Below are 25,530 nucleotides of genomic sequence, written 5' to 3'. Positions count from 1 at the left end.
AAAGAATCGTGAAAATTTAAAAGTAGCAACAATTAAACTTTTAGCAATTAAGAAAAAAATCTATAATTGTTCTTTCTTTAAAGTCTTGATATGGCTGGATTGCATGTTATAATGTAAAGCTGTGCTTTGAATCTCTCTCTATATAAAAAAGTTTTTCTTGCTGGGTGACTGGATAACCATTCTTAGAATCGTTACCAATGATTCATAGGGCTGTTGAAAGGGCATAACAAGTGGAGTTCTGCGGGGGTCTGTTTTGGGATCGGTTTTGTTGAATAGCTTCCATCAACTATTTAGATATTGGCATAGAGAGTACGCTTATTAAGTTTGCAGATGATACGAAGGTGGGATGGGTTGAAACTTCTTTGGAAGATAGGGTTATAATTCAAAATGATCTGGACAAACTGGAGAAATGGGCTGAGGTAGGATGAAGTTCAATAAGGACAAATGTAAAGTATTCCACGTAGAAAGGAACAACCAGTTATACATACAGAATAGGAAGCGACTGTCTAGGAAGGGGTACTGCAGAAAGGGATTTAAGGGTCATAGTGGACCACAAGCTAAATAGGAATCAACAGTGAGATGCTGTTGCAAAAAAAGCGAACATGAGTCTGGGATGCATTAACAGGTGTGTTGTGAGCAAGACACGAGAAGTCATTCTTCCGCTCTGCTCTGCGCTGATTAGACCTCAGTTGGAGTATTGTCCAGGTCTAGGTATCACATTTCAAGAAAGATGTGGAGAAATTGGAGAAGGCTTAGAGGAGAGCAACAAGAATGATTAAAGGTCTAGAGAACATGACCTATGAAGGAAGGCTGAAAGAACTGGGCTTGTTTAGTTTGGAAAGAAGACTGACAGGGGACATGATAGTGGTTTCAGGTAAAGGGTGTCACAAGGAGGAAGGAGAAAAATTGTTCTCCTTGGCCTCTGAGGATAGGACAAGAAGCTATGGGCTTAAACTTCAGCAAGGGAGGGGTTAGGTTGGACATTAGGAAAAACTTCCTAACTGTCAAGATGGTTAAACACTAGAATAAGTTGCCACGGAGGTTGTGGAATCTCCATCTCTAGAGATATTTCAAAGCAAGTTGGATAGACATAACATATATCAGTCTAGACCAGGGGCGTCCAAACTTTTTTCAAAGAGGGCCAGATTTGATGAAGTGAACAAGCGTGAGGGCCGGCCATTTTGCCTGACATTCTTTGAACCATTAAAATTAAATGCAAATTAACTATTTTATGCAAAGTTTATTGCAAACGGCATACTTTTCATTTCGTCACATGGATGACAAATCTAAACAGGTGTTAAATCACTCTGCCTTTCATATCTGAAGGCCAGATGAAAAAAAAAAAATCCAGGAAGCTGAAATATATGTCAGGAACATTGTAAAGTACATTACATATTATTGGTAATAAAGGTTGTCTGTCAACTTTTAAGTTCAAAAAATATGAACAGGAACATAACACCAAGTATACATGTTGTGTCCAAATATATTTATAACTGATTTAGACCAACTGACATTAACTGAGATTTTATAATGTATTCATCTCAATACATATGGATTCGTTGGGGGCCATAAAAGATAGATATTGCCAAATTACCTGTGGGGCCGTATTAAACCAGAACACAGGCCACAATTGGCCCGCGGACCGGACTTTGGACATGCCTGGTCTAGACGGTACTGGGTCCTGCTATGAGGGTGGGGAACTGGATTCAGTGATCGCGAGGTTCCTTCCAGTTCTTGTATTCTATGGTTCTATGACCGAATGTTTCTACCAGGTGACAGAATGACATCAGTGTCAACAGGCTCTCTCAGTGAAGTGAAAGCAGCCAGATCGAGGGGGTAGGCAAATGTAGCTAGCAAAGGGTGCAGTCGCTTAGTATATTTTAAGATAGTTATAACACTAACTGGGATTTTCCAATTTTTTTATGCTGATAAAGGACTGCCTACCAAGAGTTTTTTTTGAAATCTCGAATGTAATTTTTTTATGCAGTATACTTTTTATCTGAACATGTCTTTTAAAAGGAAATATACAACTTTTCTTCCAAACCAATTTTTTTTGGGGGGGGGCCAGAGGACAGCACCACCAAACATGTTTGTTTTGTTTACTTTTTTGCAGTCTCTTTGTAACTGCCAGTAGTTTATGTCCTCCTGCAGGACTAAGGATGAGTAGGCATGAGCTCTGCTCAGAGGTTTGAGAAATGTGCTTCTGCTAATGTATGAGGCAGTAAGCTTACTTGACCATTAAAAAACCAAATTGTGAAACTAAGCACACAATGTATCAAATATGCAAAGCAATAATTTATTTCTTAAGTATCTTTTAGCTATAGTAATCTGAGGGCATATCTGCACTGTAAAGTTTCATCGCTGAAAGTAATGTTGATACTCAGAAATCACCAAATGAAAAGTCACCAAAGTGTGTTCACTGTTGTTTGCTCACTTGTGGAGCACTGAGGCACAGTGCTTAGCTGCAGGGTTTGAACAGCTGGACACTAGGGTTGTCAGAGGAGCCCAGAGAGGTATTAACATCAGGAAGGCTTTGAAGAAGCACTTGGACAACGAGGGGCACTGAAGTCTACCTCCTTTGCAGTTGCTTCCCTTTTGCATCTCATTTAACATCCCAAGTAACACATATCCATGCAAGAAAATGCTTGAATAGCCTGTACCTGGGACTGAACTGATTGCTATGGTTTGTGGAAATTGTTTAATTTAAAACATTTGCCTTTATTGACAGATTACAGTGAAATACACCAAAGCGCTCATGTTTACTGTTAATTAGGGTCTTGGAAAGGGTAAAACCTCATAACTGTGTGTAGGTTCACTGTCATAGTTAAAGTTGTGAGAGAGGGTAGAGTGCAGAATAAACTGAGCATTGCCAGAGAATTAAAAGAAATGTGTAGGTATGGGGACAGTTGTAGGACAAAGATTTGTGTGTGCGCTTCAGGGGAGATTGAGACCAGATCTGATTACTGTGCAGCTTGATTTGTTCCTCCATGATCTTGATCATGCAGTTAGGAGTGAGTTTCCTATCCTGCCTCTTGGCCTCTCTGGAGAAGTGTTGATCACTTCCCTCACTAAATACTCCCTGTTGCATTTGAGTGTCTTTTTTACCCGGTGTGACGTTTCTGTTGGGGAAGGTCCGTGTGCCTACAACATCTCCACTGTAAAACACAATGTGGAAGAAGAGGGATTGTTAACTTTCATCTCAACATTGAAACATTTCTCTTATAAGCACCTCAGGAGTGGAGAATGGTTCCTGGCTGCCTGCCACACCGAAATAACAAACGTGTTTCTTGCAACAAAAGCTGTCAACTTTTTATACTCTTAATCAAATATGGTGATTGGTGATAGGATACTGAATCACTCTTATGGAATCAGGTGATAAAGCTGGAAAAGACCTCCTGAGTCATTAAACACAATACTTTGTATGCATGGAACTCTATATTTTTTTATTATTCTAGTGCCTCCAATATATGAATTCACTATAATTCAGTATGTGGTAGTCTTTCCCCCCTCTCCCCCCTTGTTGAATCAACATTTCATCTCAACTCTAGTAAGGCTTTTAATACGTTTTTGCATGACATTGTTTACAAGTTAGGGAAATACAGTCTGGATGGAATGTAGAATAGATGCATTACTGATTGTAAAACTTCTCAGACTAGTTATAGCAGTTCACAGTCAAGCTGGAAGAGCATATCAGGTGGGATCCCACAGGGATCAGTTCAAAGTGTAGATCTGTTCTAATCTTCATTATTGATTTAGATAATTGCATTGAAAGTACACTTATAAAGTTTGTGAACAGTACCATGCTGAGAGCTGTTGCAAGTGTATGGAGGATCGGATTAAAATTCAAAATGATCTGGACAAACTGGAAAAATGGTTTGAGGTAAGTGTGATGACAAATGCAAAGAATTCCACTTAGGAATGAACATTAGTTGTACACATACAGAATAGGAAATGACTGACTTGGAAGGAGTATTGTAGAAATGGATATAGGAATCATGGATCACAAACTAAATGAGACAACATTTTAAAAAAATGAAAAAAAGCAAACATCTGGTGTATGTTAGCTGGAGTGTTGTAAACACGATAAAAGAAGTAATTCTTCCTCTCTACACCACACTTATTAAGCTTCTCTTGGAGTATTATATCCAGTTCTGGCTGCCACATTTCAGGAAGCATGTGGACAAATAAGAGAAGGTCCAGGGAAGAAATCAGAAAATTAGACTCGTCTGTTGGGGATGGTCTAGGTCAGTGGTTCTCAACTAGAAGACTATTACTGAAAAATTGCTTGCTTTTAAAATAAATAAATTGGAATATGAATATTGTACTTATCTGTGTATAGTACATGGAGTGGTATACACAAATAATTGTATGAAATTTAGGGTCTTCGCTATTGCTTTTTATGTTGCTCATTGTAAAACTAGCCAAATATCTAGTTAAGTTTATGTACCTCTGCAAAACCCCAGGGATACATATATCCCTGGTTGAGAACTGGTCTGTATTAGGATATAGATGTTCAGGTCTGCCTGTGAAGGTCAATATAAGAACTTAGCTTTTTTTTATCACTTATCTACTTACTATACTCTAACAGCATAAGACTAAAGTATCCTTGCAAAATCCTGCTTACATATTTGTCCTAGCTGGTTTTTTCATGCACAAGTAATATATTACTAGTTAGTTCTTGATCAGTATTACGGTCATGGTGGGCAAATGGGTCTTGTGCCCGTGCCCATAAATTTATTTTTGCAATATTAATACAAGAGGAAATGTGGCATAGTGTTCCTGCTGCTACAACCCTTTAATTTTTCTGGACATGCTTTTATGTTTCAAGTGGTTGCTCAGCTGGATTTCCTCTTGAAATGTTTGTTATGGGACTGGTCTGTTTGTTGCTTTTGTATTGTTTTCTTACAGTAACCTTCTAAAACTTTACACCAGAACAATACTGTATTGAATTACAGTTACCCTTGCTTTACATTTCAAAATAGGTAGCAGCAGGGATCATTTTTGAATTTGAGACTGAGAGGTAATGAAAAGAGGTTGTGCAAGCCAGATGTGCCAAGTTTAATTTGTGCTAACTTTCATGATCTTCCCAACACTGCCAAAAGTGTAATCTCTGAATAATTTTAATGCTTCAAGTCCAGTCTGCAGGTTCCTCAGAAATTACTAAAAAAAACCCCAAAAAACCTCTTCTCTCCCTGTTTACCTGCCTTCGCTTTGTTTCTCTTCTGTCTTCCACCAGCTGTGGACATAAATTTTGACCAAATTGGGCCTGCTGCATAGTGCTTCCTCAAATAGGGTTCCAATCCAGCCCCCATGGAAATCAGTGGGAGGGAGTCTTTTCATTGACTGCAAAGAGCTGTTGAAGTAGGCTTGCATGTACAGGAAAGGGAAAATCATACTGACCTCCATTTTGCTGAAGCCAATGTCAAGAACCCCCAGTAAAGAGACATTCAAGGGTAGTATGAGCAGAGGTGGATCATACTCTTTCTACCTACCAACTTCTTGGGTCTAAGGGAAGGCATCTGTCTTCTCCTGTCATATCAAGCTAGTGTTAGAAGTACCTCCTTGTGGGGGTATAAGGATCTTGCAGAAAAAAGGGGGTTTGCATGAAGGGGGAGTTTGTGATCCAGGGCAGTGGTGCAGAGGGTTTAAGTTGTGACCGGAGTCAGGGAGTTGGGGTGCAGGAGGGAGTGGGTTACTAGGTGCAGTCTCTGGCTAGGAGGTGTTTACATTAGGTGGCACATTGCACAGACACACACATGGCCCCGGCAGCCATCAGTTTTGAGTGGTATTCAGGGGTGCTGCAGGCAAGGAACCTGCCCAAGGGTCCTGCTGTGCGCCTGTGCTGCAGGACGTTTGTGGCCCAGAGGATAGTGGTGGGTTGGAACTGAAGATTTGGCAGCTGGATTTGGCTTGTAGGCCAGTGATGATCCTGACACTTCTTCGGATTATTTTATAGCTCTCTGAGCTCTCCATGCTGAGGAATGTCAAGAAGTGCAGCAGTCTCTCCAGGCCTCACCCTGCAGCTGCAGTCTGACTGTGGCTGTGTTTTTAGCAGGGCAGAACAAAAGCGTTCCAATTATTTGCTCTTTGTTTGTTCCCCAAACAGAAGCAGCTCATTCAGCTGTCAGATACTTCCTGGAACTTTGAAAGGGAGGGCACATGCCTGCAAAACTCTGAGCAAAGCCGTTCAGGACAGGCATTGTGGGATACTGGTGGAAGCTACTTCTCTCGACAAAACAAACAGCAGAGTCCATACTGGCTTTTTGTCAACAATAATGAGAGGGGAAAAGACTTGCAAGTAGGAATAAGAGATCCTCCGGAAAAGGGCTTTATTCCGGAGGATCGCGCCAGTCTAGATGCTCTTTTCTGGCTTTTCCCCAAGCCGGAAAAAAAGCGGCGGCCATGTTTATTTAAATCCCGCGGGGGATATTTAAATCCCCCACGGATTTCCCTATTCTGACTTGCCTGCTTTGCATGCCTCTTCCGGAGAAGGGGCCAGTCTAGACGTAGCCACCCTGTTTTTGTTTCCTAGCAGAAGTTCTTTGTTCTGAGAAATTTGAGGAAACCAACTTTAAGATACACTCTCATACTTACTCTTCTCACTAATTCAAAATAACCCCCAAATATAACCACTCTGTAAATTTATCTCTAATGGTATAAAATCTATTTAAATAAAAGCGAATTAAATATTTTAGAATAATAGAAAAGTAGGGTTTGAATAAAATTGCTTTTAAATGTTCCGTGTTTATATGTCTGCTACTGTACAACCCTTTTTACAATCTCTTCATGTGAAAACGGACTTCAGTGTTTTAGTGTTTGTCATATTCAGTCCAAAAATATTTTGAATTTTATTCCACAGTAGTGAGTTTTAGTTTAGAATGAACTATAGAGTGTATCCTTTTTTACATCTAGATGTTACCATACATTTTCAAATGAGGCTTCTTAAGTAAAAACTAGTAATTGCGTATTTTTGCTCTTTTTTTTTTTTTAAGCTTTCATTTTATGGAGACTTAAAAACAATAGCTGATTTCCACTATTTCTTAGATGTTTATAGATTTCAGCAGTTCCTGTACAGGGTTATTGAAGTCAGCGGCACCTCTTGAAGAATACTGTGTTTTTAAAAAGGAAAAACTTAAAAAACAACAAATAGTCTAGTAGCACCTTAAAGACTAACACAACATATAGATGGTGATATGAGCTTTCATGGATGCAACCCACTTCAGATGACTGGAATATTAGATGACCAGATCCAAGAATAAATAATGGAAGGCGGGGGAGGGGGAGAAAAAAGGAGGAGGGGGGAAAAGAGAGACGGACTGTGAGTAGATGGTTTAAGTAGTTAAGAACAATTAGCACCTCCATTGGTTGGTTGGTTAAGTCATTAGGATGTGGAAGGTAGTGTATGAGCCAGCCAGTGGCCCTGTTCATATCGCTTGCATAAGAATTAAACTTGTAAATGAAGTTAAGTTCCAGTCATTCCAGGTTGACTTGGAGATCCATTGACTGTCCAGGCAGATTAAAGTGTTCTCCAACAGGTTTTTGTGTATTGCCTTTTTGGATATCTGGTTTGTGTCCCATTAATTCTTTCAAGTAGAGACTGTCCATTATAGCAGTGGAGCACTGTTGTTATTTGGTGGCATAGATCACATTAGTGGATGTGCAGTTAAATGAGCCTCTGATTTGGTGGCGTATGTTGTTAGATCCAATGATGAAATCGCTAGTGTAGATGTTGTGAGCAGAGTTGGCACTGGGACTGAGTGCAGGGGTGGGTTCCTGGATGATTATAATGGAGGTGTTACATGTGGTTACTGGAAACAATTTGTTTGAGATTAGGGGGTTGTCTGTAGGCAAGGATTGCCCTTTTTCCCAAGGTCTCTGAGAGTGAGGGGTTATTTTCCAGGATATTTTGTAGATTGTTGATAATGCATTGGAGGGGTTTAAGTTGTGAACTGTAGGTGATAAGTGAAATTCCGTTGTTTTCTTTTTTGGGCCTGTCTTGAAGTAGCTCATGTCTGGATAGTCTTTTGGCTCTATCTGTTTTTTCACTTCTCCGGGTGAGTATTTCGGTTGTAAGAATGTTCTGTATAGATCCTGTCGGTGTTTGTGTCTGTTTGTGGGATTGGAGCAAATCCGGTTCTGTCTTAGGGCTTGGTTGTATACAGTAGATTGAGAAATGTGTCTGGGATGGAAGCTAGAGTCATGAAGGTAAGTGTAGCCGTCAGTAGGTTTCCAGTATAGAATGGTGAAAATTTGTCCATCATAGAATACTAGGACTGGAAGGGACCTCGAGAGGTCATCGGGTCCAGTCCTCTGCCCTCTTGGCAGGACGAATCATGGTCTATTTCATCCCTGATATCTGTCTAACCTACTCTTAAATATCTCCAGAGATGGAGATTCCATAACCTCTCTAGGCAATTTATTCCAGTGTTTAACCACCCTGACAGTCATTTTTTCCTAATGTCCAACCTAAACCTCCCTTGCTGCAGTTTAAACCCATTGCTTCTTTTTCTATCCTCAGAGGCCAGGAAGAACAATTTTTCTCTCTCCTCCTTGTGACACCCTTTTAGATACCTGAAAACCACTATCATGTTCCCTCTTAATCGTCTCTTTTCCAAACTAAACAAGCCCTAAACAAGCCCAATTCCTTCAGTCTTCCCTCATAGGTCATGTTCTCTAGACCTTTAATCATTCTTGTTGCTCTTCTCTGGACCTCCTCTAATTTCTCCACATCTTTCTTGAAATGTAGTGCCCAGAACTGGGCACAATACTCCAACTGTGGCCTAATCAGCACAGAGTGGAGCGGAAGAATGTCTCGTGTCTTGCTCACAACATACCTGTTAATACATCCTAGAATCATGTAGCTTTTTTTGCAACTGTTGATTCATATTTAGCTTGTGGTCCACTATGACTCCTAGATTCTTTCTGCCGTATTCCTTCCTAGACAGTTGCTTCCCATTCTGTATGTGTAAAACTGATTGTTCCTTCCTAAGTGGAGCACTTTGCATTTGTCCTTATTAAACTTCATCCTGTTTGCCTCAGACCATTTCTCAAATTTGTCCAGATAATTTTGAATTATGACCTTGTCCTCCAAAGCAGTTGCAACCCCTCCCAGCTTGGTATCAGCTGCAAACTTAATAAGCATACTTTCTATGCCGATATTTACATACTTGATGAAGATATTGAACAGAACCGGTCCCAAAATGGACCCCTGCAGAACCACACTTGTTATACCTTTCCAGCAGGATTGTGAACCATTGATTACTACTCTCTGAGAACGGTTATCCAGCCAGTTATGCACCCACCTTATAGTAGCCCTATCTAAGTTGTATTTGCCTAGTTTATTGATAAGAATATCATGCAAGACCGTATCAAATGCCTTACTAAAGTCTAGGTATACCACATCCACTGCTTCTCCCTTATCCACAAGATTCATTATCCTCTCAAAGAAAGCTATCAGATTGGGTTGACATGATTTATTCTTTACAAATCCATGTTGGCTGTTCCCTATCACCTTATTATCTTCAAAGTGTTTGCAGATGATTTCCTTAATTACTTGCTCCATTATCTTTTCTGGCACAGAAGTTATACTAACTGGTCTGTAGTTTCCTGGGTTGTTCTTGTTTCCCTTTTTATAGATGGGCACTGTATTTGCCATTTTTTCCAGTCTTCTGGAATCTTTCCCGTCTTCCATGATTTTCCAAAGATGATAGCTAGAGGCTCAGATACCTCCTCTATCAGTTCCTTGAGTATTCTGGGATGCATTTAATCAGGCCCTGGTGGTGATTTGCAGACATCTAACTTTCCTAAGTGATTTTTAACTTGTTCTTCTTTTATTTTACCTTCTAAACCTACCCCCTTCCTACTGGCATTCACTACGTTAGGCATTCATTCATCAGACTTCTCAGTGAAGTCCGAAACAAAGAAATTATTAAGCATATCTGCCATTTCCAAGTTTCCTGTGACTGTTTCTCCTTCCTCACTGAGCAATAGGCCTATCCTGTCCTTGGTCTTCCTCTTGCTTCTAATATATTTATAGAATGTCTTCATGTTTTCATTTATGCCTCTAGCTAGTTTGAGCTCATTTTGTGCCTTTGCCTTTCTAATCTTGCCCCTACATTCCTGTATTGTTTGCCTATATTCATCCTTTGTAATCATTTAATTGAATTGTAGTGTCAAAAAAGTGGATCTCTCATGTGGACTGATCCAGACTGAGGTTGAGGGTGGGGTGGAAGTTGTTGAAATCCCTGCAAAATTCTTCAAGGGTCTTTTTCTCGTGGGTCCAGATGATGATGATTTTTTCATCAATGTAGCATAAGTAGAGTAAAGGTGCTAGAGGGCGAGAGCTGAGAAACCATTCAAGGTCAGCCATAAAGACGTTAGCATATTGTGGTACTATGCGGGTGCCCATGGCTGTGCTGCTGACTTGAAGATACAAATTGTCTCTGAATCAGAAGTAGTTGTGGATGGGGACAAAGTCTCAGAGCTCCGTAACCAGGTGTGTGGTGCTGTCATCGGGGATGGTGTTCCTGATAGTCTGTAATCCGTCTTCATGTGGAATTTTGGTGTAAAGTAGGGATGTTAAATATCGGTTAATTTAATAGTCGAATAACCTCATGAATTTTTATCAGTCGACAATTTTATAGTCCCCAGGGGTGGGGCCAGTAGCCACTTTGCCAGAGGCAGTGTGGGATTGCCAGGTGGGTGCTGGTCCACGAGGGGAGCCAGTTTAAAAACCAGCTCCCCTTCTGGACCAGCTGCCTGTTGCCCAGTGCTGCTGTCTTTGATAAAGGAGGGTATAATCTCCTGGACCTGGCGTGAGCCGGAACTGAGCTGGGTGGCCTGCCCACCTGGCTCCTAATACACTTTAAATGCAGAGCCACAGCAGGGCTAGGATCTGGACCCGGGGAGAGCCAGTACTGAGCTGGGCTGTTGGCCAGCCTGCGTGTAGTCTATAGCATTAACCTATATTCTTTTGCTTATCGCTTAATCGACTACACTATTATATCCCTACTGTAAAGAGCTTCTACGTCCATGGTGGCCAGGATGGTGTTTTCAGGACGATTACTAATGTTTTGTAGTTTCCTCAGGAAGTCGGCGATGTCTTGAAGATAGCTAGGAGTGCTGGTAGCATAGGGTCTGAGGAGTATAACCAGATAATCTTGTTGTAAGTGTGCCAGTGTTTGAGATGATGGGTCATCTGGGATTTCCAGGTTTGTGTATCTTGGGTAGCAGAAAACTCCTGGTCGGGGATTGCGGGAGGGGTTAGTATGTATTTGATCCTGAGCAGCATCAGGGAGCTTCATGAGCTCTGTGTGTGTGTGTGTGTGTTTATATTCTTTAGTGGGATCACAGAAGAGAGGCTTGTAGAATCTGGTGTTGGTGAGTTGTCTGGTCGCCTCCTGTTCATAATCTGTTCTGTTCATTATGACTACAGCGCCCCCTTTGTCAGCCTCTTTAATTATAATGTTAGAATTGTTTTTGAGGCTGTGTATAGCATTGTGTTCTGTATGACCAAGGTTATAGGATGCTTGCTGACCTTGTCAGCTCGAGCACGTTTGCAGAAGCAGTCAATGTTAGAAATCAAGACTCTCTCATCACGACTGTTGGTATGAATCCACATAGAAACCTTCCTCTTGTGGGATTGACCAGGAGGAGGAGGGAAGCAGCAAGGTCAGTGTGTTGTACATTGGTGTGTTGGAAATATTTCTTTAGGCGGAGGTGGCGAAAATAGGCTTCCAGATCTCCACCAAAGTGAATCTCATTCGTAGGAGTGGTGGGCCAGAAGGAGAGTCCTCAAGATGGGACAGATTCCTCTGCTGGGCTAAGAGATTGGTTGGATAGGTTGACAATGTTGCTAGGTGAGTTTAAGGTATTGGGAATGAGAGATCCTAAAGCATGGATTGTTTATTATCCTTTCTTCTGAAGGGAGATGGAAGTGATCCTTGTAGGTGGTTTGTTAAACTTTATTAAAGTCTGGAAAAGATGAAGTATGTGTGGAAGCTTGGTTTTTTTTATCGTTTATTTTGAGAACACCACTTTGATTTTCTTCTGTTTGTTGTATAGAATGCTGATAAGGTGGTTCCTGAGTTTCTTTGTGAGTGTGTGGCATAATCTCTGGCTGTAGTCTGTGGGATATGTAGATTGCAGTAGGTTTTTCACCCTCAGTTCCTTAGGTATGATGATCACCTGTTTGCACTTAGAAAGGAAGATGTCTATTTGGATCTGTGCAAGTTTCTTTGTGTAGTTGATGGATTGCCACTCCATACGGCTGAATGCGGTGTCTTGCATGTCCAAAAGGTAGCCGAGTTAGTCTGTAACAGGAAAAACTGAAAAAACAACAGAGTCGTGTTCTTATCAGCCTCTTGTAACACTTGAACCATCTATTCGCTGTCTCTCTCTCGTTCTCTCCCCCCCATTTTTCTCTTTTCCTCCCCCCCTCCCGTTTGCCTTATTTATTCTTGGATCTGGACTTCTAATACTCCAGTCATCTGAAGAAATGGATTGTGCCCGTGAAAGCTCATGATACTGTCTACTTGTTTTGTTAGTCGTTAAGGTGCTACCAGACTATTTGTTGTTTAAGTTTTTCATGTTACAATAGCTTCAGAAGGGTAGTCTGTATTTTTAGATATGCTTGCTATTATAGTTGGAAGTTTGAGCTTTGATAAGAAAACTATTGTTGGTCCAGTGTCATCTATTGCAAAAGCTTTCATGTATCATCTTTCTTTCAGAAGTGTAAACAACTTTATAAACAATATGCAGTGATGATTTCACCTAGTTCTGAAACAGAGTCACTTATTTGCAGTGGAAACTGCTGGGGAAATTTAGGTTGGCAGGATGTGATAACCATATCTAGAATATGGCCAGGCCCCCATAGCTGCTAGTATGGAAAAGGGTTACTTGGGCTCTTTAATGCCATCAGTGTTCTTTTTCGAGGAGTGTTCCTATGGGTGCTCCACCTTAGGTCTTTGGAGAGCTGCTGCATGCGTGTGCAGCTAACCGTCCCCTCAGTTCCTTCTCTGCCACTGGCGGCGTCAGTCAAAATCGTAGTTGCTCTCCAGTTTTACAGTAGTTTTTTGAATTTATCTTGTTCTTATCTGTTAGTATAGTGTTAGTGATAGTGTTTTTATAGTTAGTAGAAGTTCTTTCTAGTTATTTTTACTTTAAAAAAATGTTTTTTTCTGTTCCTGTTAAGGCTATCTTCTGCCTTAGACAACTTGCCTACCTGGGATGCCTGGTTTCCCAGGTTTTAAATGCTGCCTCTCCTGCAGGCTCTCAATTCCTGTCTCTGACGGGCATGTCCGTGTGTGTGGTGCCTGGAGCAGGCACACACCACCACTCAGTGCCAGCATTGCAAGCAACTAATGGCTCACATGTGCAAAGCAAGGGAGCTCTAAACTCCCTTCTCTCAAGCTCAAATTTCTCTCACTTGAGAACATGGTGAGGCCAGCCTCAGACCCGGAGCACTCTACCCCACCTTGGCAATCCTCTCTCCTTGCCATGTCCAACAAGGCAGCTCTGGCAAGCTCTAATTCAAGAAACTCTTCCTCTGAGCAGTTCAGGAAGAGATCTCATTCCTCATGACTCTCTTTCAAAGAAGCGGGGACACAAGCACCCAAAATACCCTCTGCACCGACCTCTGTTAGGGCACTGGACAGGGAAGTATCAGGACCATCTGGCACAGATGGTTCCCGAGGGTCCAAGGACCTCACCAAGATGAGCTTGGCTGGTGCCTCAGTGCCTAAGTCTTAATCGGCACCACTGGCACCATCTGCACCCGTCTCAGTACTGACAAAAGCAAAGGCGAAATCAGCCTCAGCTGAGGCACATTTGGCACTGAGGAAGGCCAAGCCTCTGCACTTATGCCACCTCTGGCACCGAAGAGGCACAGTTAGGCAGTACCAATGATCTTCCACACCACCATCAATGCTGCCATCAATAACGGAGACCCCGGCACCGCTCCCATTCACTACCTCTGAGGAGCTCATAGTAATGTCAGTGTCCAAAACCCCTTTATTCAGCACCATTAGTATGCCCATGTCTGGCAGGTTCCTGTCCTTAACTCCATGAGGCTTGGCACCACTGCTATCAAGTGACGAGGATGACGAGCCCTTGGTTGATACCCATACCCCAAGGCACTCCTCCCCAAAGCAGCCACAACAGCAACAAATAGCACTGCAATTGCAACCACCACAATGATTGCCCCCTCCTGTGCCACTCCCACCCAGTTGGCCCTATTGGGACCCATGGATATCATACCAAGCCCAGCAACCCCAGCAGGTGCCACCTCAGTCAACTCCTGCAGCACTATCAAGAGCGACATCCCTGCCATCTCTTGACAAGTCAGCCTACCAAGAGGAAGATGACCCACTCTCAAGAGGGATCCACTGTATCTTCCCACCTTCTAACTCACATATCCTTGTCTTCCTCTGATGACACCCTAATGCCCCTGCCGCCGCCCACGGCAGGAGGTAACTTCAGTTCATTCCAAGAACTATACAAGAGGGTTGTAGACGATCTGGAGGTCTCCCTGATGAGTCTCCCCAAAATACAACATAAATTGATCAGCATTCCTCATGCCTCCCTGGCTGCTAAACTGGTTTCCCAATGGTCCTGGCGCTCATGGATCCTGCCAAAATCATCTAACAGACACCAGCCACAATCCCACCGGTCTGCAAAAGATCTGACCGTAAATAATAAGTTGCCCTTCAAGGTGCCAACTTCCTTTTTTCCCACCCATCCCCCAACTCTGTAGTGGTGGACACTGTTAACCAGAAGGGAAAACAGAGTGCAACCAGGACCATGCTGTATGATAAGGAGTGGGAGAGCCTAGACTTATGAGTAGAAAGGCTTATTCCTCTGCATCTTTACAGCTGCATATATCCAGCTACACATCAATGCTCGCAAAATATATGCATCACATCTTCAAGCAATTTTTCATGTTGTATTGATAGCCTTCTGGACGAGAAAAGAGAGAACAGTTCATAGCTAATATAAATGAGGACATGTCGAGATAAACACTTTGAAGGTCAGAGAGTCTAATAACTTCTCATCTATGGCAACAAGCAAATCGGGAGGATAGAGACCAATTCTTGATCTCAGAAGGCTCAACTGCCACACATGGCCTCAACGCTTCAAGATGGTCACTCTGTCCACTGTAATACCAAACTTAACCAGTCCCCCTTATTTATCGACTCTCAACCTTCAGGATGTTTACTTCCACGTATCCATTCACCCAGCACATTGAAAATACCTAGGATTTGCCCTAGGCGACACTCACTTCCAATACAGGGTGTTACTCCATTCCCTTACCTCGATGATTGTCTGATGAGGGCAACCACAAGCCAGGAAGCCAAAGATGCAGTCTCATTAACCAGGACTCTGTTAACTATGATTCTGTGACTCTGTTCCAGACCCATGGGCTACAAATAAATCTACCCAAGTGCAGACTACAACCAGCCCAGACTATGGACTTTATCGGGGACTACCTATTGTGTTTTGGGCTATAGCCTCCCTCCCACAGCAAAGATTCCAGTCCATCAAGGACCTTATTGCACTGTTCCAAACCAGCTACAAGTTCCAGCTAGGGCCTGCCTTCAGTTATTAGGCCATATGGCAGCGGTCACATCAATGGTAACCCTTGCAACAGTGGCTTAGGACTTTATGCAGACCTCATTACAACAACATCAGGAAACTACTCTCAATCCCAAACAAAATCAAACGATCACTAGACTGGTGGGCGGACCCCAAAATCATGTGCAGTGGAGTACCTTTCCACAGACATCCCCCGACTGTGACCAACATGACAGCTGCCTCCCTCCTGGAATGGGGAGTACACTCTGGTCCTCTCAGAACTCAGTCATTGGTCTCCACAGAAGCGCACCCTGCACATAAACCTATTAGAACTACAGCAGTATTCTGTGCATGCCAACATTTCCTTATACGCAAGAACACGGTTCAGATTTTTACGGATAACCAAGCCACAATGTATTACATCAACAGGGAGGGGGGAGCCAGGTCTCATCGACAATGCAGGGAGGCTGTCCATCTGTGGATGTGGTGCACTGCTCACAACATAAGCATACAAGCTTCTTACCTTCCGTGCAAGGACAATCTTACCGCAGACAGTCTTAGCAGAAATTTCATCTTCAATCGCGTATGGGAAATGGACCCCAACATTCTACAACAGATCTTCAGTCACTGGGGGTTCCCCAGAGTGGGCCTGTTTGCAGCCGATGCCCTTAAGTGTCCACAATACTGTTCACATGTGGGCATTGGCTTGCAGCCCCTGGGGGATTCATTCATGATACCCTGGAGTTCATCCCTTCTATATGCTTTTCCTCCGATTCCACTCCTACATCAAGTAATCAACAAAATAAGAGCAGATGCAGCACAAGTAATTCTTATTGCTTTAGCCTGGCCACGACAGACCTGGTACATTTACCTGCTACAGATGTCCAGGAGGTCGCCATGGTGTCTCCTGCTGCTTTCCGACATTCTCGCGCAGCTGGGTGGACAAATTCGCCATGCATCCCTCCAGATCCTTCATCTCTGAGCCTGGTTTCTCAGTAGCTCCCCTCAATAAAAACAACATTCACTGATCAAGTTAAACAAACTTTACTGAACAGCTGTAGACTAACAACCAGAAGATCTTACCTGTATAAGTGGCGTAGATTTTTGCTCTCGGCAAAACAAAAGTCTGCAAACTCATCGACAGTACCACTCTTGGGCATCTTGGAATATCTTTTAAACCTAAAACACTCAGACCTTTCATTTAGGTCATTAAAGTTTCACCTTGTGGCCATAACAGCTTTTCATCAACTCATTGAAAACAAATTGATCTTTGCTCATCCTACAACTAAGCATTTTCTTAAGGGCATTTAGAACACTTCAGCCTATTAAACCTCCAGTCCCAACCTGGGACTTCAATTTAGTATTTTGTGCCCTCCCCTGTACACCTTTTGAACCCATGTCCCCATGCTCCACTTATCAATGAAGGTGGCTCTATTGATAGCTGTTACATCAGCCAGGAGGGTAAGTGAAATCCGTGCATTAATGGCAGATCCAACCTTTACAGTATTTCACAATGATAAAGAGATTCTGTGACCACATCCAAAGTTCTTGGCAAAGATATCCTCTTTTCACTTCAGTGAACCTGTGATACTACCCATCTTCTTCCCAAACCCCATGCCAAAGCTAAAGAGGCTACAGGGCACATGCTCGATGTGAACAGAGCATTTGCCTTTTATTTAGACAGGACAAAGGGAATCTGCAAGACTCCTAGACTATTTGTGTCCACTACAGAGAGATCTCTGGGCAAGCCAGTCTCCACCCAGAGGTTATTCAGATGGATAGTGGACTGCATCCAGTTAGCTCTATTCCTCGTTCAATTAAGGACATCTACTATAGCTACATGCATATTCCACAAGGGCTATGATGGCTTCTGTAGCCAGCTCAATAGTATCCGTCTTACAGACATTTGCAGAGCTGTAACATGGTCTTCTGCACACACTTTCGCCAGACATTATGCCTACTTGTTCCAGGGCACCAAGTATGGGCACACTGCGCTGTCCATGGTCCAGCATACTAAATAGCTGAAGCATTCGCCTCCTCATTACAAGCATTGCTCTACAGTCACCTAAGGTGGAGCACCCACAGGGACACTCCAAGAAGAAGAAGAGAGGGTTACTGACCTTGTGCAGTAACAGAGATTCTTCGAGATGGTTGTCCCTGTGGGTGCTCCACCACCTACCCTATTTCATCTGGGGCAAAGAAGGAATTGAGGGGACCGTTGGCTTTGCATGCATAGTAGTAGCACCATGCGCACTGTCTGCTTTGTGTGCACAGCCTACCAGAGGAACTGCTACCATAAATCTCTGACTAGGCGTGCACCAGCACCCCAAAGACCTAAGGTGGATCACCCACAGGGACAACCATTTCGAAGAACCTCTGTTATTGCACAAGGTGAGTAACTCTTTTTACAGTTTATTTGAAATAGGCAATCTCTAAAGGCACGTCTGCACAGCAGAGCTAAAGCCAGAATAAGCTATGCAACTTGAGCTACGTCAATTGCCTAGCTTATGTTGAAATAGCTTATTTCGGCTTATGGAGCTGTCTATGCAGTAGAAAGTCTGAGGAAAAGCACTCTTCCTCTGATTTCCTGTACTCCTCATAAAATGAGGGTTACAGAAGTTAGAGTAAGAAGTACTCCAGCTTGACATTATTTTGCCATTATGTCGAAATAACTTCTTGTAGTGTAGATACGGACTGTTATTTCTCAATAGCATCAGTTATTCTGAAATACTACTGCTGTGTAGATGTACCCGAAGAGCGTGTTCAGTAAACAAAATGGAGTAGTTGGTAAGAATGGAACGCTCCATTGGTGTTTTGTTTGTTTTAATTTAAATTTTCTTGGATGTTGTTACAGAATACAGCAGATACTCATTAGTGGCAACATACCAGTGCTCTTTTGCTATGTTGCTCCTAAGTGGCTTTGCTGTTATGGAGAATGTTGATAACTCATAGTAGGGAAAGTGTATCTAGAGGACATCTTTTTCATAAGAGCCAGTTGCTCTTACAAAGGGTGACTGCAAGCAAAAAAAAAAAAAAAAAAAAAAAAAAAGCAAGCATCTGCTGTATTTTACCTTAACTTCTAGCTTCTCTCCATAATGATTGTTCAATTCATTTTCATTTAATTTAAATAGAATTCAAGTCAGGTGTTTTGGGCATAGCATATTAATCTCATTAGAAAAAAACATGCTTTTAAATATCTGGAAATGCAGATCAAAGAAAATTCTATGGCTTGGCTGTTTGTAGGTAAAAGAAAATTACTTAAACTGCCAGAGCACTACTGGCAATCTTGACACATTTAGACAATTCTAAATCTGCGAAGGATTAACTGTGGTTTAACTATTCTTCATTTTGTTTGTGCTGCTGTAATTTGGTTCTCCTGGGGCTACAGAGTACTGAAACCTACTGTAATTAGATGGAACAGAGTAACATAATTTGTTTTTATTTTACAACAAGATTGCTTCAAACTTGGACCTTATAATTCAAGGGTACACTGAAAGCTTTGTCAATCCCATTTTTCCCAGAATATGATTGACTAAAATACAAAATTTAGCTACTATAGTGGTGTAAACTTGGCACAACTGATTTGAAGGGTCTGTAGTTACTCAAGATTTGTATTGATGTCCAAAGAGTGGAATTTGGTTCACAATGCCATGGTGGGATAATTTATCAAGCTTGTGCTGAAATGAAATATACTGATTCTACTCCTGTTTTTTCATAGAATCATAGAACACTAGAACTAGAAAGGACCTCGAGAGGTCATCGAGTCCAGTCCCCGACCCTCATGGCAGGACCTAGTACCATCTAGTCCATCCCTGATGGATGTCTATCTAACTTGCTCTTAATTATCTCCAGAGATGGAGATTCCACAACCTCCCTAGGCAACTTATTCCAGTGTTTAACCACCCTGACAGATAGGAAGTTTTTCCTAATGTCCAGCCTAAACCCTCCCTTGCTGTAGTTTAAACCCATTGCTATTTGTTCTATCCTCAGAGGCTAAGGGGAACAATTTTTCTCCCTTCTCTTTGTGACACCCTTTTAGATACCTGAAAACTGCTATCATGTCTTTTCCTTTCCAAACTAAACCAGGCTAATTCTTTCAGTCTTCCTTCATAGGTCATGTTCTCTAGACATTTAATCATTCTTGTTGCTCTTTCTGGACGTTCTCTGACTTCTCCACATCTTTCTTGAAATGTGATACCCAGAACTGGACACAATACTCCAATTAAGGTCTAATCAGCGCAGAGTAGAGTGGAAGAATGACTTCTTGTGTCTTGTTCACAACACTTCTGTTAATGCCTCCCAGAATCATGTTTACTTTTTTTTGCAGCAGCATCACACTGACTCCTATTTAGCTTGTGGTCCACTCTGACCCCTAGATCTCTTTCTGCAGTACTCCTTCCTAGATAGTCGCTTCCCATTCTGTATGTGAGAGACTGATTGTTCCTTCCTAAGTGGAGTATTTTGCATTTGTCCTTATTACTTCAGCCCATTTCTCCAGTTTGTCCAGATCATTTTGAATTATGACCCTACCCTCCAGATGTTCCTTTGCCCATCTGTAAAACCAGCAATACTTGGCATTCACTTATATTCAGTATTAGTATTACTTACACTCAGTATTACTGATTATTCAGTTCAATAATCTATGGCAAGCAATTGGTGTAGCTCAATCTCTACTGACCCCTAAATGTGGAAGGGCATATAGAGGCTTAAACCAATTGAGGTACATGGATACCCTCTAATGCAGCTACACTGATTGCTAAGTCAGGGCATTCTTGAGTGAAGATGGTGCAAGAAAGTGAAATGAGTCCTGCATCTAGAACAATTAGGCTAGTATGTTCAGATGCAGTCAGGGAGAGACAATCCCAAAAGAAGTTATGCCTGAAGGCCGAATTTTGTTGTCTGATAAACCAGTATAAATCTAAAGAGAATTTTATTGAAGTAAATGAAGTTTGAGGGACGGAGCTCTTAATCTGTGGTGTCCACATGTAAGTGGTTGCTAGGCAGTTAATACACAATTGTCAAACAGTTTAGCTCTTCTTTTGGTTAAAAAGGCTGCCTGGTGGGTGCAGCTGAACTAAAGTTATATAAAGCCCCCATTTAATTATTGTTTGTATAGTTTACTGCTGCGTGTCTTAATGGACTCTCCCCTGTTTTTTGTAGGACATTCAGTCAGAAGAAAGCTGCAATTGAGAGAGAGTATGCACAGGTAAGTCCTAGAATAAATTTGTCTTTATTGTCTAAGTCATTGTTTTCTGAATGTAAGGATACATTAATTGATTCAGAAATCTTCTGCAGCATTATTTTGCATTTTACATAGGCTGTTTTCTGTGCATCAGAAAATACAAAATAGCTCTCAGCTCTCTTTATAATTTGGATCAGATATTCCTAACTGTACTAAACAATTTGCTCTGAAGCCTGGCTCAGGAAAGATCTAGAGAGGAATTGTTGGTTTTGGACTTGGTCCACAGTAACTTTTTTCAACCTTTCCCAGCGTCAGAGTGGCAGTCATGTAATAGATAGAATAAAATTGGTTAGAGAAAAGAGAGGAAAAGTCATTGTAGTATCATAATTGCAGTAGCATTATATTTGCATTACATATAGTCTTGCTTAGACCTTACTTTCCCATGATCTAAATAGTCCAAACCTAGTGAGCTTTAGCACATTCTGCCAGGCTCATCAGTTTAATCAGGCTTTTGATGGAGAGATATGGCAAGGAGTAGACTGGGTATTGTTTTAGTGGGTTCTCCCTCTTGCAGACCCTTCCAGTTTGGGGACAAGATACAGCTCCTGGTTTAATTTGTGACAGTTTGATAAAATTTCATGGAACCTCGGTTGGCCGCTCTAAAATGTTATGAATGTAAAACACATGGGGGAAGTGTGTGTGTGTGGGGGGGAGGGGGGGAGGAAAGAAACATTAAACAGGGAAACTAGTTACATTTCTGTGTAGAGTGTATTTTATAAATCATAGCAGGGCAACCATAGTGGTGCGGGACACTGCTTCCTGCAGCTCCCAGTGGTCGGGAATGGTGATCCATGGCCAATGGGAGCTGCAGTTGCCAGTACCTGCAGCTGTGCAGGTAAATATAGTGGTGAGGATCCACCAAAAGCTAACCAGACCCAGCCCGTGGGCTGGTATTTGTCCAGTCCTGGCGATGGGCAATCAGCAATGGGCAACCAAGGCTATTAATTGGCATGCTCGCGAACCATGACCTCAAGAATAAGATTAAATACATTGCACTTGAATCTTCTTTATCATGCCTTTCAACAGAAAGTGATCCATTATTAGGGGCAAATTACACTGCCAGCAAAGGAAACATAAAGAAGCAGAGGGAGCACATGACTCTCACCAGGTTGTGCACAATCAACATGCAACTTACATGTGCCCTTGCTTTAAATGTGTCACTTGTCATTTTGCCAGTGGCTGCTCAACGCTCTACCCTGTGCTATAGGCCCCGCTCGTACTCCACCTCTTCCCTTAAACCCTCACTCAAGCCTCTTTCTCAGTCTCCTCCCGTGAGCGTGCTCTGTCCCTTCTTTTCCCAGCGATTCTGGTGCTCTGTGAATTGGCTGATTTGTGCCCCTTCCCTTTCCCTCCCAGAGCTTGAACATTGCAAATGATTTGTGGTGTTTAAATTCTGGGAGAAAGGGGGAAGGAGCAGGGACTAAGGATATTAAATTGCAATTAATTTACTAATCAAGTAGTTGATGGAATTTCCATTAACTACTCAACTAGTCAATAGGCACATCTGCATTCCTCCTTTGAAATGTACAAGAGCTCCTGTATGAGCTGTTGTACATTTCAAAGGAGGAATGTGGAACATCACATGCAGCCTGGGGCCAAACAGGAAGTCCCGCTGCACATGGGTGTGTCAGCTTTGAAACATACAAGATTCCCCAGCAGGGGACTCCCCAGTAGATCCTGCTTTCTGTGGAAATGCTGCATGGAGTCCAGGATCAGCTGGGGAGTCCCTAGCTAACCCTGGTCTCCAGGCGGCGTTGCCCCTTTGAAACACTGAGGCAGGTTCAAAGGGGCAGCACCGCATATCTGAGCCGGGATTAGCTGTGCGTCACTGCCCTTTGAAGTATAAGATAGAGGCAGCAAAGGGGGGGAAGTCGACTATCTGATAAGCATTTGCTTATCGGATAGTTGATTAGTCTTTAACATCCTTAGTAATTAAGTAAGCTTGTTTCATCTTTTCATTAAAACTAATGCAAGTGTTATGAATTGTTTCGGTAGCTCAATTTGAGGTAACAAACTATCTTATACTGGTTGTCTTAGAGCAGAGGTGAGTAATTTTTTTTTTTTTAGTCAGGTCACAGACCCACAGAAAAATCAGTTGGGGGGCTGCACACAAGTGAGAAGAACAACAAAAGGACCCACCCCTCACTAGCATGGGCTCCCCAATGGTGGGGGGAGCCCTGAGCCTCAAGGGCCAGTTCCAGGCAAGCTGGGGGCTGCATCTGGCCCTCCGGTCCTTACATTCGCCACACCTGCCTTAGAGGAACAACTGTCTTTATCTGGATTGTCCAGGAAAGGGCTGGACATTGTAGAACATGAGTCTTGGGGAGATGTTCAGGGCTTGGAAGTATGTTGGGATCATCCTGCATCTAGTATCCAAAGGCTGCTGAAAGATGAAGTGTTGCTGGGGTTGGAGTTGTTGGATCAAGAGTTGTGGCAATACACAGACATTGTGTATGACCTGCATGCTGTTTGATTCTATTGCAGCAAAGTATTGTGAAACACCAAAAGTTGCAGGGCAGGGGTGACAAAGCACTTCAGTAGCCTGGATTTCATTCCAGAATGTCAGACTCCTAAATCAATTGTGATGCCTTTGTGCTAAGTGATGCACAGAGTCTCTGCATTATCTAATATAATGGTGAGTTGTGTTTTTGCACTTGTGAAAGCTTTTAGTATTCTTTCTATATGGGGTAAAGTTTAAATGAAGTTAGGAAAATTAATAATTGCATTCAGAGTTCTGGAGATATGGTACCAGAGGCTTTCATACCTTATAGTAAAAAAATACTAATTTCCAGCATTTCACCTGGCACTTTTTAGAATTTTGTAACTAATCACATGAATAAAAGTTTTGCAGGATTGCATCCTTTGTTTGGTGATAGATGTATTATCTCAAAACATTGAATACTTCACATTTAGAGTTGTAAAAAGATTTATCTTCTGGAGATCGTGTGAATTTTCTGATAATGCTTCCCAACAATACAAATTTTCGTTGAGCTAAGTATAACTTTGTCACGGGGCAGCCACTTGCTGCCACGGCACTGCCTTGCCAGTAGCACTGGGAATTAGCTTGGAAGCAGGACACCTCCCTCTGGCAGGTGTCCTTCTGTGTCCTCACTTCACGCTTCAGCTCTAGATTCGCATCACTCTTGGACTGCAGTGTTCTCTTCAGGACATTGCTCTCTGACAGTGCCCACTTCAGTGACTCGGCCCCTTCCGGGGTGGGGGGGGGTGGGAGGAAGTGTTTATCAGTTTCTGCACGCTGGGGTCCTCCCTTCCCAGGGAACACATAATTCCCCTTTCCCCACCTTGCCACAGTGACCCACTGCCAGTCTTCATCTAGCTCAGGGCTACTCAACATGTGGCCCATGATGCAGTTTGGGTTTACGTGAGGCTCAATATGCTGCCCACAGGTGGGATCCTTTGAACATGGCCTCCATAGGGAACACGCTCCACAACGGTGAGTCAGTATAAGGGTCTTCTGTTGAGATGCATTTTAGTAGTTAAATTCCTAAACTGTCATTGCTCATTAAAAGTGCTGTCATATGGGTGGAAATTGCGTAAATATTGCATTTGATTAATATCAGCAGACCTGACTTAAATGGGGCCTGTGTGTTGTATAGTCTTGCCTTTATCTTTGTATTCATGCCCGTCAGTGTATAAGAAGCGCTTTGCATATATTGGCATATATATTTGCATTTACGTGCAATCAAACTTAAGTTGCAGCCCTCCTCATGTGCTGTGAGTATCATTGTGGCCCCTGGGGCTTCCAAAGTTGAGTATCCCTGATCTAGCTCCTGCCAAAGGGGTGTACTGCAGTCTGTAATGACCACTCATCATTGGCAAGGGGATGTGGACTTTGCTGCCTTCTCCTTTCCTGGCTGCCTCCCTGCAGCCCTAGTTCTCTCAGGCTTTGCTTCAGGCCCTGCAGCCTGGGAGTGAGATCAGGCCAGAGTTCCCCAGCTTTGCCTGCCTTTCCCCACCACTGCCCTGTCTCAGGAAGTCTTCAGCTTCCGTGACAGCCAGGTCCCTCCTGCTCCACAGCCAGAACAAGAGTCTGCTTCCCTTCCTCCCTCTCAGAGCCCTTACTTATACAGCCCACAGCTGGGCCCTAATTGGCAATATCTGCCTCAGCTGTGGGCTTTGATCTCAACCCTCTCCCAGAGGTGGATTTTACCTGTAAAGGGCCAGTGCAGGGCAAAATTACAAAACTCTTTCCCATTCATTATAATGAGAGATTTATTTTTAAAAAATGCTAATAAAAAGAGCTAAGTATTCTTGAATTCTCAGCAGATGAGTTTAAGTAAAATGTTGAAGGGCTTGTCTACAAAGTGAGTTACTGTGCAGCAAGCCAGGCTATGAATGCACAACACACTAGCTCAGCTTCCTAGCAGCATACCATGTGAACAATACTACAGTGTAGTGCTTACTGCACCTTAGCAGAGCGCACAAGGCATGGTACTGTATGGTCATACTAGGTGCACTATAAATTCATATTCTGGCTTGAGAAACTTGGAGTGTGGGCAAAACCTGAGCTGTTTAAAGGTATTTCTTGCAAAGAATCTAGTGCAAAATAGCCCAATGTCTTTTGTTGCTTTAGCAAACTGACTCATGGAAGATTGAAGTTCGACTTATTTGTCAGTCTCCTCTATAGGAAAGAATAGGCAACATTTTAAAAACAATATTAATACTTCTCTTAGCACCTTGTCAAAAAGTCCATTTTT

General features: G+C 42.5%; 1 protein-coding gene across 5 annotated transcripts in view; it reads left to right on the top strand.

Annotated features, from left to right (window-relative positions):
- The window catches only part of FCHSD2 (FCH and double SH3 domains 2), a 268,315-nt gene that overhangs the window by 48,536 nt on the left and 194,249 nt on the right, over positions 1-25,530 (top strand). For 4 of the 5 annotated variants that reach the window (XM_075919548.1, XM_075919550.1, XM_006130860.4 and 1 more), the window contains exon 3: positions 20,731-20,776. The exons of the other annotated variant lie outside the window; for it this stretch is intronic. In XM_075919548.1, coding sequence (XP_075775663.1) covers positions 20,731-20,776 — 46 coding nt within the window. The remainder of the gene's footprint in view (positions 1-20,730; positions 20,777-25,530) is intronic. 5 annotated transcript variants of the gene reach the window in all.

The sequence above is a fragment of the Pelodiscus sinensis genome, chromosome 1 (genome assembly GCF_049634645.1).
Source record: "Pelodiscus sinensis isolate JC-2024 chromosome 1, ASM4963464v1, whole genome shotgun sequence".
Taxonomy (NCBI): domain Eukaryota; kingdom Metazoa; phylum Chordata; order Testudines; family Trionychidae; genus Pelodiscus; species Pelodiscus sinensis.
The sequence above is the reverse complement of the archived record's forward strand: the minus strand, read 5'-3'. Positions and strand labels throughout refer to the sequence as shown.